Source organism: Phycodurus eques, chromosome 21, assembly GCF_024500275.1.
Source record: "Phycodurus eques isolate BA_2022a chromosome 21, UOR_Pequ_1.1, whole genome shotgun sequence".
NCBI classification, from domain to species: domain Eukaryota; kingdom Metazoa; phylum Chordata; class Actinopteri; order Syngnathiformes; family Syngnathidae; genus Phycodurus; species Phycodurus eques.
Genome location: NC_084545.1, coordinates 6,347,659 through 6,364,150, shown reverse-complemented (window position 1 = coordinate 6,364,150; position 16,492 = coordinate 6,347,659). Strand labels below are relative to the sequence as shown.

The 16,492-nt window shown below is 42.5% G+C and overlaps 1 protein-coding gene across 1 annotated transcript in view; it reads right to left on the bottom strand.

Annotated features, from left to right (window-relative positions):
• dipk2ab (divergent protein kinase domain 2Ab) overlaps positions 1–14,261 on the bottom strand; it is a 29,154-nt gene extending 14,893 nt beyond the window's left edge. Inside the window, exons 1-2 of the mRNA XM_061666794.1 lie at positions 13,794–14,261; positions 4,952–5,829 (exon numbers count right to left, since the gene is read on the bottom strand). Coding sequence (XP_061522778.1) covers positions 4,952–5,605 — 654 coding nt within the window. The 5' untranslated portion in view covers positions 5,606–5,829; positions 13,794–14,261. The remainder of the gene's footprint in view (positions 1–4,951; positions 5,830–13,793) is intronic.
• Between the last annotated feature and the right edge of the window lie 2,231 nt (positions 14,262–16,492).

Here is a 16,492-nt window from a genome sequence, read left to right as displayed (position 1 = left end):
AAAATAAGGTATTAATCACGAAAGACTATTTACTGATAGACCTCAGCCACTGAAATTGCCTTGACGGATGGGAGGCAGACACAGGATTGAATGTGTGCCCGCGATTACGAGAAAGGAAATAAATATCATCGGACAGCAAAATCAGGCTTTGATTGCATTTGCATGAGGCGTGTCCCATAAAGTACAGCTTTAAAGGTTACATAGCAGATATTGACGGACCTGCAAAACAGGACTGCTCTGGGTTTCATGAATGGCGGCTGAGCTAGTTCTTACTAATAACACCCATGTAATGTATTGGAATTGGCTCTTGGCTTGACAATAAATCGATCTTGGGAGAGTCACGTTTCAAGTGTCACCTTTGCCCCACCATAAGCCAGAAGGACCCTCTACGTTTACTCAAGATTGAGTTCCCAAAGAAGGTGAGTATTGTGAATGCTTATGCAGAACCTCATTAAATCAACAACAAGGCAAAGATCCCCCCCAATCTGGGGAAAAACAAAGAATGCAGCCAGACTGTTTGCTGAAAGAGCTTTGAGTGTTTACTTTCACATTTACGTTAAGATATTGCTGTCAAAAATCTTAGTAGGCATCGAAGATAAGGTCACCCATCAAATTTGTGCGTCTCTTTCTTCTGCAATGCGGCATCAGTGTCAGATGTGCGGAAAAACAGATGGCGCTACGCGACGGGATCGCTCTGACGAGCATGTCGGTGTCAGCTGAGGACTGAGTGTTAAGTGAGGAGGTGGTTCTTGGGAAGGTGGTAACTGAAAGGGAGGGGAAAGCGGCACAGATTTGAGTATGGAGGAGATGAGAGTACCGCTGGCTGAGTGAAGCCCACAGCCTGTCAGTTCCTATTCTCAGCTTCACTGAGCAAAACAGAGCCGAGGACCAAAAAGGTTGCGAGAGCAGTCACATGTTCCTGGCCCACTTGCAAGGCTTAATGATTTGGAAAGGAAGACCGGGCAAAATCAAACTAATTTCCGATTGGCGCAGATGTACTGTAGCCCATCAAACGCGAGCATCACCTGATGAATCGGTGAGTCATTTAGCCACAAGGAGAGGCGCCAAGAATGGAAAATTAACTGCAAAGCGGAAGAGGCTTTATGACTAAGGGTGGGGGAGAGAAGCAAGATAGTGTTTCTAAATACATACATCCCGAGGCATGTTCCATCTAAAAAGGGAGTACAACAAGGTTTGCAATGTTTTCGCCTTTGTAGTACGTTACCAAATCGGAAGCAACGCAGACACTCATCTGCCCTTTTAAAATTTCCACATTTCATTTCATGTGTTTTGAACTGTGCTAGTATGTGGCGACATAGTACGTATTTCCAAAACTTGACCAGCTCCAGGGAACAATTAACAATCATGTTAAAATTTGGCTTGCCATCAAGCGACGCAGTAAATTTGTGCATTTTACCAAGCCCCATGTCTGAACTCGAGAGGCACTCATCAGTGCGCAAATAATTTTTCACATTCGCTAATGCGTTGGAATGCTCACTGAGCCTTCCCCCGCTGTAGTAAAAGAGGGCAGTACTGCAAGCAAGCACAGCAGGCCGGTGTGGTGTACAGTGAGAAAAGAAGACAGATCCATTAAAATATGCCTGTATCGATTCCAAAGAATTAGCCCCGGGCATCTCCTTATGACTTGATTTTCGTGGAAACTGAATTATGATGCCACTGTTGAATAAGAGGTAAAATCAATTGCCATCATGTGGCTTCTCTTCGCCTTGACACAAAAATATCTCCGCCATCTGATAACATCATTTATGTTCCAAAGCAATAGAAAATTTACTACAAATACAAGACAGCTTCAGCACAACAATCAAATCTTTTTGTTGTATGTACGATTGTTTGAAAAGCAGCCTTGTCTCGAATACCCATGTCTGAGTTGTATCCAAGGTTATATGCATTTATTAAGTAATTGTACAGTTGTATCAGAGAATGGAGACACTGGCCGTAAAACATTTTCATTGGTTGTTTCACGACTTACTGGATTATTCCATCACCGTGGCCTCTTGCCATTCTACCCCTAGCCAAAGGCTGTGATTCAGACCCACAAACGGAATGCTAAAGATATCTCACACAACACCATGCCACACTTTCCCGTTGTCCGCATCACCCTACTCTTTGCTCTTCACAGCCTTTTCCTTTCTGCATTTGTCTGAGAGGAAACCAGAGAAGAGCACTGCACAAGGCTTTTGTATTTCACCATGGTCATTTTTTGTCATCTAAAAATATTTATTCCCTATGGCCAAATGGTTTTCCACGTGACAGAGGAAGGGGGCTTTGTTTGTGTAATAATCATGTACTGCACAACAACAGAGAGAAACGAGCCATTGTTGGCCTGAGCCAAAACAGCACAGCAGATTGTTTCTCACTGACAAAGAAGGTCTGGTGTCTCAGTGAAACAGGGCCGATTTACTGCCAGTGGCTTCAAGAGAGCAAAAACACAAGCCATTCTGAGAGTGAGAGAGACACCGCTCGGCTCACTGAGCAGACAGTAGAAATGTTACGCACATTATTCAACTGAATAAAGCCAGAGGAAAGAGATGCACAGCCAAACAATGACAGTAGGAAAATGTACTAAAGATGGTGAACCTGAAAATTATTAATCATAGGATGAAGGCCTTCAAAACTTTCAGAAGATTGCAACGAGGCAAATTAAAGCCGTGGGAATACGATTTCATTAAACTCTATACTCGTTCCTTCATCTTCTGTTAAAATCCAGTCTACACACATCGACTGTAACGTCTGGGAAAAAAAGACAGACATCAAGGTGCTGTCCTACAGTATGTTCAATCTCTATAGGGCCCATTAATTCGTCATGGTCTACTGCTGCCCAAGCTTGCGCATAGGGTCTTTTGGTCTTTTGTTGACCAGTGAGGCTAACATAGCATCAGAATTGGTGAAATTCCTGACAAATTTCACAATATTTTATTGATGGAAACCATCTGCTACCTCGGTTCTGCACATCCATGTGACCCAAAGGTGTTTTCTAATAAGGACAGACGAGAATGGGTTTGGATGAGCCATGCGCAAAAGGAAAAGGCTGTGAAGAGCAAAGAGTAGGACGATGCGGACGACGGGAAAGTGTCACATGGTGGTGTGTGAGATGTCTTTAGGATTCCGTTTGTGGGTCTGAATCGCACAGCCTTTGGCTAGTGGTAGAATGGCAAGAGGCCACAGTGATGGAATAATCCAGAGTTTGTGGAGCATATATTAATACGCTGACAGAAACAGAAGACAGGCGGAAAGACCAAGAGAAGAGACAGAAGCGGGAGGGCAAGTGACCACACAAGGTTAATCAGGCGTTATGGATCTACTGGCCATAAAAGCTGATCTCGCTTTTTGTCTCTTGGTATGCCTGGAGGCGTCTGCCTCCATGAGTAAAAAGCGGGCGAGGGTTGTAGGTCACACCCCAAGTTATTGAATGTCTACACAGGCTGTGACCATTGTTGTTCTGTCGAGACATAGTCAATGGCAGATTGAAATTGAAATTGATTTGATGCTTGTAAATCTTAGAGGGAGGCGGAAGTAGCGGCAGTGGTGGGAGATGCTTCTATGACCTAGTGGAGCCTTTGTGGCACCCAGGATGACAGAATAGAGACCTGGTATGGAAGGTAGACCATAACTGATACACAGACTGAGCATACGCTATGAGTAACCAGAATCAGACGAAGATCTGAATAAGGACTCACTCACAAATCTCATCATCAGGTGTCACTAAGCAGGGTACACACATCAAAAATCGGGCCCAAATCAAGCTCTCTCATCTCGAGTACATCACACGATAAGAGCAGTAAATACACACTTGCGGATTTTCTTCCTCGGCAAGCGTCGGGTCTCACACAGTAAAAATAAATTAATTAATTAAAAAAATAAATATCACCCGATTTTCCTGAGATTCATATCCTGTTATAAAGGGTGTGTTGCTAGTCTACATACACTGACATCTCACAACAGCACGAATAAAGGCAAACTTAAAAATGTTCTTAGCATTTGCATTCCAGGAACAACAAATCTCGTTTTTCTTGATGCGTTTTAAAAGACTGCAGCGCCAGATGCACACTCCCAACACCTACAGGACTTATAGTCAAGGCCTTCAGTCAGCCTGTGAGCACTTCAGTTTTCTTTCAGCGCATGCATACCTTGCAAGTTACAGCAGAATATTCTTGTAATTCTCTATCAACATGCAAAAACCCTCCCTAATAAGTTGCATTCTTATTATAAAGCTAAAATAAACTAGACAACACTTTGCAGGCCTGTGATATACTTTACTCCAAGCAGACTGGACAGAGATGTATTCAAATTAAAAACAACTTGGAACATTTACAGATGCAATCTTGAATAATTCAAATATGCCCTACATATAGTGTTAAATATGCAGTATTGCCACCAGCAAAAACCTCTCATCTTTCGGGAGGCCACAACTCTCAAAACCATCCTCTAGAAGAGAAAGATACTGTAGGTCCTTGTGAGGTCGGACAGTGGGGGGGGCAGAGGAATTCCTACCCTGTCATTTATTAAAAGGTCTTTACTCGATTGGTATCAGTGACACTATCCAAAGGTAACCCAGAAGAATGACATTATTTAAAAACACCTGGTGCCATGGCTCAGCCTTCAATAGTTAATGGGAATAACAGTCAAAGAGGAACCTCGCAGGAATTAAGAACATTTGAACCTATAATGGCACTCAGTAGAGCGCAGATCCCCCAGGCCACCAAGGACAAATAAATTATTTTTAAAAACTGATTTGGATCAGCACCACATTGTACACCTTCACCTTACCGCCTCCATCTGAATTTTGTCATTAAGTTGTTGATAGCGAAATGAAGGAAAATGTATTTCACGCTGGACAAAGGCATAACAAAATGTAATTGGGCTTTCCTTGGCCAATGCCCCAACACTGTTGTGGATAGAAATGAAGCCTTAACCTCCTAACAAACTATACCTGCAGGACAAGTGGCTCTGGGTTGAATGCTAAGGTCATGAGCAGCTGCATTCTCTCAGTGTCCTTAAGGTTCTTGAGTAGGAAGCTCCCAGAGTCTTTGGTCTCAGCATAGCGTCGAACCACACGGTCCAGCAGCCGCTGAGAGGGGCAGTGGACCAGATCTGACCAGCCCTGCACCACCTCTGGAGTAAGTAGACGAACGTCGCCATTGATCCTGGCAAATTCAGTTTTGTACATCGCTTGGATAAGATCGCAGCGCGGCCTGCCCGTGGCCCTCTTGCAGATCTTCTGGTCTATCTCGGCCAGTTCCTGGTTGGAGCCGAGCCGCTTCAATACGATGCGACGCGTGCCCTCCCTGGGCTCTCCGTACTGGGCGAAATAAACATTCTTGACGTTGAAGATGTCGAGAAAGCGCAGGCGCCCCCAAGTCTCAAACGAAACCTGGCCGTTCATGAACTTGCGGCACCAACTCGTGCCGAAGCAGGCGGGACACTTGTTAAGGTTGATGAAGCGTCGGTCCGTGAGCTCGTTCTTTTGAAACGAGGCAAACAGGTTGTGGGTGTTCATCAGCAAGATGACAAACAGTCCCACCAGAAAGAGGAGCTTCAGACAGCGATACAGGCGGCCAAGTTTGAGAGGAAGGAAGCGCAGCATGGTGGGGAAAGGACGAGGCAGGGAAAGGGTGGTCTTGAGGTATCTGTCGGATCGAGAGGTATCCAGATGGTTGTCAGAGAGTTGACTTCAATGCCTCTCCGTCATGGTGCATCAGGTTGGCATCTAGAGCAAATAGCTGGGGCAAGGTTGGCAGTCGCTGGCAGAGGCTGGTGAGTCATGTTCAACCAGGCTTCCTGTTTATGGGTGACCTTCAGCCAGCAAGCCTGTCAGTGAATAAGAAGAAAGAGCGGGAAACTCATTAGACCAGGTCACAGTAGAAAATAAATTCACGGAACTTTATCCATTTAGTTCATGGCGAACAAGTAAAAGACTACTTGAGCTTAAAAACTTTATGTGAGATACCTTGAAAGAGGTGCATTTCTGAGAATAAGAAATTGTCAAACAAATTGTTTTGGGTCATCTGAGATCTTTTTGTACTTATGTCCATAGATGAGATGGCCCATGGGCAATGCTATAAAGCTGCCAGCACCTGTTGGAACATTCTCTCTCTAGGAAGATCATTGTATGTACACTTGCAATAAAAAGAGAAATAAAAGAAAGGAAATGGTGGGGATATAAAGTCAGGCATCAAATTAAGAGTAAAACACCTTTCCGCTCTACTGAAAATCAAACGTGCTGCACTGCCTCCTCATGCTGCGGTTGTATCACTTCCCTACTCCTACCTTTACAAATGGAGCTCTCTCTCGTTGCAATGAGAAAAGAGCAGAGTTCAATATTTGATCAAAGGTAGCCTGCTTTTGTTTGATAACATGTAATATTCTTTGAAAAATGACCATTGTTGAAGTCCTCACGCTCATGGCTGATTGTGTTTCCAAAACAAAACAAAAAACAAAATAAATATAATTCATTTTTAGAAGAATAACTGCTTTCCTCCACTTTCTGCTCCGTGTCAAGTTCAAATTTTTGAGCATAGCACATTAATGATCATCACGTACTGTAACTGGGCGGCACGGTTGACGACTGGTTACAGCGTCTGCCTCACAGTTCTGAGGAGCGGGCTTCAATCCCCGTCCCCGCCTGTGTGGAGTTTGGATGTTCTCCCCGTGCCTGCATGGGTTTTCTCCGGGCACTCCGGTTTCCTCCCACATCCCAAAAACATGCATGGTAGGTTAATTGACACCTCTAAATTGCCCGTAGGTGTGACTGTGAGTGTGAATGGTTGCTGGCAACCAGTTCAGGGTCTACCCCGCCTCCTGCCCGATGATAGCTGGGATAGGCTCCAGCACGCCCGCGGCCCTAGTGAGGAGAAGCGGCTCAGAAAATGGATGGATGGATTGATGAATTTGCCGTCAGGCATAAACTTGCCGAGACGGCAAAAAGGGTCGTGTCAAGAATCACGCACGCAACAAAGACCAAACAATCTGGGATCAGGGACGAGACCAAATCTTGTTAGACTCCCAATCAGCTTTTGAGCTTTAAGATGCGACAAGAAACACAATGAGCCCAGCCATAAAAATGAGCAGTCTTCAATTAGAGCTCATTCGGACATGCCTATTAGGACAGCTGACGAGAGAGAAGGCGCGGCTAACGAGCAGGCAGATTAGTGTGGCTTGCGCTGATGGATTCCTTGTATTCAGCCTTTAAGCCGAGCGGCCGAGATGCGAGATCGCGACACAGAGCTCGAGGTGGCCAATGAGTGAGAGCAGGGACTGGAGCAGCTGTCGAGCCTCCGATAAGAAACTGCACCCACCGCCGTCTGAGCCTACCTTGGCCAATCCCACTAGAAATAGACCGAATCCAATTAAGAGGAAGTAGAGACAGCTGCACTAGATTTTTTTTTTGTAAAAAGAGGAAACAAGATTTATGCATGCTGTCTGTCTTCTCTCACCGTAAAAACCCGGTGAGCGTATAATGTATCATAAACAAGATGGAAAGCCTGAATGGTGATCTGCCAAATCCGGATGACATTCACTGATTTATGAAATCATAAAAAAACATCACCACTTTTAGGGCTTTACGAGTCAATAATATTGAGGGCACATTTAGTATACAATGTCAGAGCCACAATACTGTGAGTTATGTCGGAGGTGGAAAAGTACAAGGCAATCCTTCAGGCTTTTTAAGTCTGAAAACTACATTTCACTGCAGAAGCTAAAACAAAAAAACAAAAAAAAACAAAAAAAAATTGCACCTCAGCATCACGCCGACTTCCACAAAATGTCTCTAGCGTGAGGAATGAACAATAAACAGAACAACCTCTCAGGAGCAGTGCCCGTTCAGCCTGCGCTAAAAAGCCAACACGATAATTTGATGGGGTCCCCCCCCCCAAAAAAATCTATTTCTCCAAGATAATCGTATTCAGTTGGGAAAGGAAGATTAATTGGTCGAGCGAAAATTAGAACAAGAAGTCAGACAACAACAAAACATTGATACAGACTCAGAAAGGATACATTTTACATTTCACTACTAGTAGTGAGGAAGAGACGAGCTCGAGGGTAGAAAAAATGATTATTACGTCGCTGTAAGATAGACTCAAAAGCCATTTAGCTTCTGACCCAGGCATTTAGGGTACCAACATGGCAGCGCAGAATTTAGGAGTAGATATGAGATTTAACTAGGATCAGCAAGGGGCTCAAGGGAGGGAAGAGGGGGTTGTGGGTAGGAGTGAGTAGAAGTCGCTCACCTCCTCGACGAGCTTGAACAAGCCCCCGGATGAGAGCCGGACACGGCGGAGTAACGAGATGCGCAGGCAGGCGGCTAATAAGCCACGTAGCGTCTTGCAGTCTCTCAAGAGAGCAAGTGTTAGGCCTCAATTACCCACGGAGCGTTACCTGGATTATGTCAATGGCCATGTTAATTGCCGCGGCGAAAGGATAACGTGCATGCAGCAGTTTTTGTGTCTATTAACGAGAGGCAAATCGAGGTGTAAGTACTGGGCAAAATACATGCATGAATAAACCATTGCTGGCCTTTTCTTAATAACACAAAGCCAGCGTGAATACAAGAGAAATCGACCAGTCTGCTGCTGTGATGTGCACAATAGTGCAAAACATTCAAGCCTTAGTGCAAGCCTGTAAATGGCAACTCATAATGTGGATATTAGTCCCCGGTAATTACACTTCTACTGCTGCTGGTTCTGAATTTGTAAACCTGCAAAGCCATGAACTCATCACTCTCTTTTACAGTGCGCAATCAAGGCTCACGGTGCACATAGATCTTTGATTCTTTAAAGTTCCCATTGGCAAGGTGGCCCCTCTGGTTCTTGACAAGGGTAAAGGCCGCTTAAAGCTCTAAATGGAACCCAGGCACTCTGTATTTGCCACCAGATGTTGCCCAACAGAATAGAAAGCGGAGCCCAATATCATTTAATGTTGTGGCCGAGCCCCATTGTGCCCACAGTGTGAAATTAGCCCCAATCTTGCGTCCCACCCCGGCGGCGCCTTGTCTCCTTCGGCACTCCGCTCAAAAGGGACGAGGAGGGATACACAAAACTGAGCGGAAAACCCGGTTTAGCATAAGCAACAAATTACATAAAGTGGGGGGGAGAAACTTTTTCAGCACTCTCGCTCTCCTTCTCCAGTGAGCACGAGAGAGACAAAGAAAGGAGGGCAAATCAAAGGGCGCCCCACTCCTCATGCATAGGAAATGAACCTCGCGTGCAAAATGCAAGTTTCAAGTTGGGGCAGATGCTAAGAGCTGCAAACTGCCTCATTACCGGGAGAGAACAGGGGCACGACGAAGAGATAGCTCGGCCTCGTGTTGACTTAAAACAGAATGACAAGGTTGCGATGGGTGGCCGATGACGCTGTAATATTCTAATATTTCAACTCGTCTTCAGCGTCAGGGTTTGACAGGATAAAACAGATAAGATAGGGAATTTTCTCTAGGGATAATCTTCTCCGTTGTTCGTCGAGTAAAGCTGGATTGAGATTAAGATATTAAAAAGGGCTCGGATACCGCGGGATAAACCAATTCTCTTCATGGCACCTGAAGTGAACTTTTATTAAGCCTAAACGTGGGCACAATAGCAATAGTCAAAATTAAGTCATTACACGTTTCAGTCTATAAAATGTAAAATCGTCATCTGTATTCATAACCTCATGCACTTGTTAGGTTAACAGTTGGGCTCACTAAATAAGGCAGGGTGTATTGACATTAGGGAAAACAAGACCACAAAATCAGACACCTTGATATTTGATAGTCCCCAAAACAAACTCCTGACATTGAGCTGTAAAAGTCTGCAATTCTCAATCAGTTTTTCTGCGACACATTTTTGTGTCTTTTTCGGACAAATAGAAAAAAATTATTCACATTTGGTGTTTCAGATTACAGGCGGCAACGCATCCCGAATTTGTAGGATGCTGGAACGTGATGAACTACGTTACATAGTCCATCACCAACCTTTGCTAACACAGTGATAAAGCCATAATTACAGTATATATTTGTATGAAAAACACAACAATATGATGTATTCTTACAAACTAGTTTATTGCGCACAGTTTGTAACCTCAAAATCGTCGTAAACCATGAACCTGTATACTTAATGGAAGTTTACATGAACCTGAAAATGCCAACCTTTAAAAATAGTTCTGAGGGAAGAGGTTTTTAATAAGTGTTAACGCTTGACTTGACATTAAAAATCGATTGGGACATTTCACCAGTGACGTCTAAATTAATTACAGTGCATCCAGCAGAGCCACCAACAAATGGTACACAAAAAAACTAATGGTTTTGTCAGGGAGGAAAAAAGCAGTTGTTTGTCATGCACATTGTGTGTCTTGACAAAGTGGCCAAATACTGGCCACACATATTACAGAGGTCCTTGGTTTATGACAGTACTGACTAGGGCTGCACGATTATGGCCAAAATAATAAGCACAATTATTCCTCATGTTAGGGAAAAATCTTTATTTTGATTGCACTACTTTTTAAACAAGTTTTCAGTTCAAAATGAATAAGAATAAATAGATAATTTAATATATATATATATATATATATATATATATACCCCAAAAATATTCTACTTTAGCAAGGGCTAACTGAATAAATGTGAGTTTAGAAAGTGAAATCACAAATGGAAGCAAATACAGTTTATGCATCGAAGGCAATAACATTAGGCTGCAAGAACCGACTTTTCATTGGAAAATCCCGGTCATCAATGTACTGAATTGTCGAGGGCGGTACATCTCCATTGATCTGCTTGGCCATTGGTCAGTCGTGCACGGTCACACATTTGTGATTTCACTCTCTCTGACTCCCGGGGTTTTTTCAGTGCGGTCAGACCAGGCAAAAAGTTGAAGTCAAGGCCGCCGCTACAATTGTTAATAGTGTTTTACCGTGACACGCCACCTCTCTGCCAACATGCCGAGAGGTCCAACTTCAAAATAAAAGCCTAAAATGGCATTGATGTCCAATGTAGTAATATATATATATATATATATATATATATATATATATGAAGCTTTACATCAATGCCATTTTAGGCTTTTATTTTGAAGTCGACACTGGCGTGCAGTGCTGGCGCTTAATAAAGCCATAACCATGCATTCAACCCCTGGTGCCGGCTGACTCGGTTGCTGTAAATGATGCAGTGCCCGCATTTTAAATAGAGAGAAAATAAAAAAAAATATATAATTTTTTTTTAAAATTAAAAAAAAGATTTCAACGAATGGTACTTAAAAGTAGGTTTTGTCTACAAGATGATCCAGAAATACTTGGAGGAAAGGCTTTTTGAAGTCTAAAAATTTTCATCTCTGCGACCTTCAACATAGGTTACTCCTGACCAACCTTTGTAGGAAAAAAAACATTTGTTACCCATGATATTTTATGGCAGGAATATTCACACTAGAGATTTACTGGTACGTCAGCAAAACACGCCGACGCGCGATGATGTCAGTCAGAAAAGGTAGAGCTGAATTCATTTTAAACGGTGCAGTCTTTTCCCATGTTAGAAAGAAAGCACCTTTTCATCTGACTTTAACCAGATGACGTGTTCCACAAAGGTAGAGGAAGGTGGTGTGAAAATTGGGAGATCTGATTTTCTGAAGAGGCCGTAGAGTTTGACAAAATAACGATCGCCAACTACTGGCCTCGCATGAATAATAGAAGTGGTCTTTTGTTGACGAAATCCGATGTTCTAACATTAACAGCAGCACATAATGAACTACTTTGCACAGCATATGTAAGAATATCTCAGCCCACTCAGTTACCTTTGTACATTATTACTCATTTGTTTTATATTTATATCTCAGAAGTATTTGTCATTAAAAAAAATACTGTAACTATGACTTTACTCCTGAGTTAGCAAACATACGTACATTTGTGATAGAGCGTAATCTTACTTGTGTACATATTCAGGTTAAATCACCGCCTTTGGAATAAAGCTCCGTCATAAACAGAGGACCGCATGTACAGTGTTTTCATTTTTGCAACTTCATTTGACAACACAGTCATCTTAACCAGTTTTTAGTAATTAGTTTTTGTATCAACACACCTTATAGGGACCTGAGTACAGAATAGAACTTAAATCTCAAAGCCCACACACAGAAAAACAAAACCATTTAACACTGTTTGCTGGCGGCTTAAGCGGAAAGCTCAGATGAGGCTTCCACTTTCCCACCCCGGCTGTCATTGTGATGCAAGGCTCCAGTTGCCAAGGTTATCGACCGGGGGACTCAATGTTTGATCGCAAGACAAAATAAATAAAATAAATTAATAGTAGAAAGAGCGCAGGCAGCCGGCAATGAGAGGACCCTAACAACAGTAGCGTTAAACTCTCCTAGAAGAACATTAAGTCGTCTTTATAAAAAAATAAAAATGAAAAAAAAAAAAAGACCAACAGCAGTTCCCCTTCTTGTCTCACATTGACATTACTAGCCCAGGGATCTATTTGTTTTGGAGGATCTCATGTTTATAATGCGCTCGACTGTTTCGAGGTCTGGGTGCTTATTCTGATTGATTTTAAAAGACCTACCTAATGTTTAAAGGCTCACCCAAATCAAACAAGCAGCATCCCTAATATAGAAACATTTTGTCTTAGGCCTGAGTTCCAACGAGCGGCCAACGTTGTTAAATAATAAAAGGTATCCAACATGTATCTACAGTGTTATTTTGTCAATGACGCAGATGAACCAGACAAACCAGGTGATTATGAAATCTCCCAGACACTGGTGACAAATTGTTCATACAGTACAGCTGTTCATTGATTCATTAGACACATTTTTACACACTTCTAATTCGGCTTCTGGTCACAAACCAAAGTGTGTGTTATTCCTGGTACATCTTTGAGGCTACAATTACAAGGCACCCCCACCACCTGAGTCCTGACCAACAGTCACCACAAATATTCTCATTTCAGGGAAACCATGTGAGCCTTCATTAGAAATTAAGATCCACTATGGGAGTAACAAACACAGGTATTGTTGCAGGTAGCATGGAAGTTTGATTTGTGTGCAAAAAGGTCTTGTTTCATTTCAAATCCTGACAAATTTTTCTAACAAACAAGCAACCCGAGTCATGCAAACACAAAGCAAATGAATGCAAATGATTTCGGCAAGTGTGTTTTAAAAATAGTAACAGGTTATTTTCAAGAAGAGTTTGCCAAACCTGGGGTCAGGGCCCAAAATGACACTGACAGAGTAAAATGTTGCAAGCTATTTTATTGATGCGGTATTTTGATTAACATAAATACTTTATATTTCAATGTTAGGGCAACACTTGATGTACTGTATTTTAAGTAAATTCGGGTCATTTGAGGGAACCACATGCCAAATGCCTTATGTGGGCATTGCACTGAAAAAAAAAAAAAAAAAATATTTTGGTTATCAAATCATTTGCTTTGCAGTGAAAACACCCTGTCTCCAAATGCAAGACAACCACATGGTTCTACCCATTTCATGCAAGTTTTGCCAATTCCAAGTGATGTATTAAAATGGGCTTCAGATGACTCACAAAAGACTTGTTTTGCCGCAAAACATCAAACAGCTCTTTTAGTGGTAAAGTTACCCGTCCTGTCACCAATCAGAGAGGATGAGGGCATCTGATAAGAGAAGAAATGTTTTTATCTGCTCGTTCCATCAGAAAAGAAATGCAACAAAAGTGTCACGCGAAGCCTCGTGTAAAAGAAAAAAAAAGTAAAAATTACACATTCACTTAAAGGCATAAACATTAACACTAAAGTCGAAATGGTCTTACACTGTAAAAGTCAAGTTGAAGCCAAGCCAACAAACCTGTGTGACTTTTCCCTCTTTCTGGTTTAAGTGGAGAAAGAATAACTGCAGACGCTCGGCTCTCACTCTGTCATTCTTCAAAGTTGATGCGTGGAGTAATTGGGGTTACAAAAAGGCAACAAAAAATAAAATGAAATAGCGACAAAAAAAAGGCAGCTTCTACAAAGTCGGTTCCCATCGAACACAACACGCGAGCTTCTCCTCTGTTCCCAGTAGCGGCTCCCCGTGCAGGTAGCCAGCTAGCCTGCTAGCCGCCGAGATAAACAGTTGGGATGTCGAATCTTAACTCTTCGTATACCGGCCCCTCTGGCGTCTTCCTCACAAAAGAGCCGCGCACTAGTGTGGCGCGTTGGCGTCCATGTGTGTCCGCGTAGCATGAGTGCTTTTATGGGGGAGAGAAACGTGTGTCTTCTTCGCTCTTCTTCGCTCTTCTCGCCTGAGTAGCGGATCACTACTCCGCTAGTCTACAACCACAATGGGTTTTCTTTCGACGCTTTTTCAACAGCAGGCGTTTTACGACCGCCGCAGTCGCTTTACGTTCGCGTTGCCTAGGCGACGCTTCCAACGTTTGTCTCGACGGGAACGGAACGCCGCCCCCCAAAGTGCAAAGTTTGCCTAAAATGCCACATTTCGCCCACTTCCAAGTAACATAGCTGAGATAAATTGATTATTTTATGGTATGGTTAAAATATGTTAAAAATTATATGCCCCATTTTGGTCGAAAATAATCGCTTTTCGATCTCATGGCCTATAAAGAAACCAGAACCAAACGCACCATATCGGGGCATTTACATTAATAAGCAAGGGACTCGTTTGTGTAGCCGAGACAATACCTCGTTAATTGGCCTCCTTTATCATAGAGACGATGTTATTACTATCGTAATCAGCGAAATAACGCACATGCCAAACACAATTCACATTAGCCGGATGACTAATTGATTAATTAATCTCTAATGGCCGGCTCACTCCCACCAAATAGGACATTGAGTCGATATTTCCGGCTTAACTGCGGTGGGGTCAACGTTTGAACGCCGTCATGAATTAGTTTGCAGTCATCCCCATCTCGTGGTCGAAATGGAGAAGCCACTTGTAGGCCCGTTTGTTTAGTTGGGGATTTCCCCCCCCCCCCACCAATTTATAGGGACAACTGAAATAAATTGATTGCGAGAATTCCTAGGAACATAGAACGCAGCACAAAATGATGCGGAAGTAAATCATATAATTGAGAATCCCCTAAAGAACTTTAATTGTACCCCAAAGAGTCGAGTGTTGCTCGCTGTAAACAATTTGGCAGTTATTAGCTAACTCAACTTATCAAGTGGAAATCCAAACTCTGCAGGTATTGACGGAACAACAAAAAAACAAAAAAAAATTTTACATGGTAAGTACCACTGACTGCTAACTTATTTTCATAATGTGAGACTTCTTGTTGATGTTGGGGCACTAAGATATAAAGATTGCAGTAAATGTGCAATGAAGAAGCCAACGTTAGTGGTTTAACAATGATCATATCGTGGAGGGTAGCCTCTACGATATGATAATTTGATGACAATGACCATTTTTAAAAAAAAATATTCATTGCATATATCAATTCCATTTAGTTCACGGCTGAATTCAATTATTTTATTTTATTTTTGTGTGGAAATTAGGTGTTCCCTCGAGATATTTTTCTCAAATTTACATACCAAATTCCCATAATGAGATTCGGGAGAAAGTAGTCATTAATGTTGGATTGCAATGCACCGCCGGAGAGATGAAAGTGCCTGAAGTAATTCTACAATAACATGCTGTTTTGTGCCCCCAAAATAATGATAGGAAAAAGACATGTCTTATCATTTTAAGAGGGACAGATACAAATGTTTTCAAGGGATCATATGTAAAATTGTATATAGTAGTTTGGTCTCAGGAGTGCCTGCCCAAATTAAACAACCACATAAATATTGTCATTGGGCGAGCCGTTCTGCACTTTCTAATTTACATAATAACTGCCCCCACACTGAGTTTCTCTGCCCATGACATAATAAGCTAGGCTGGGCGAAGACACAGAACCACTTTCAAGCACCTTTACTGTCATGCAGAGGAACAATCATATTTGTGTTTGGTGATGTGTCCATGTGCCACATACACACAGTGTAGTGTATGAACTGCTGCCTCCACGAGTTAAATGTTTTCTTTTCTTTTTTATTCTTTCTCTTTAGATTAACTAGTTGGTTTTTTTTTCACTCTCCGGACTTTTCTCCTGAAAGTAGAAGTATCGAACCCCGGTCGCCATGGTAATGTAAGAGACTTTCTATTGGACCAGAGGTCTATGGGGCGAGCTCTACAGTCGCTCACTTGCGTGACGTCTAAAAATGCGCTAATTTCAGCAAGACAAAAAATAGGGTGCTGTAATTCTTGATCCTTGGGATATTTTAATGAACGCATGTCACAGTGTAATGTTATTATAAACCTGTCAACTGTGTGTGTGTGTGGGGGGGGGGGGGGGTTGGGGACGTAAAATACAGTATATCTACTAGTAATCTATTTGAATGTGGGAGTGATATTTCATTTGGGTGGAAAAGAAGTCGTGACCCTTGTCCGTTGCAAATTACCTGGACCAAGTGCATCTCCCCACTCTGCTGCTGCCTCATTAGCAAACGTGCAACCACAAAGGCCATTACGCTGGCTGAGACCATTCTGTGTTGACTTCGCGCCATTAA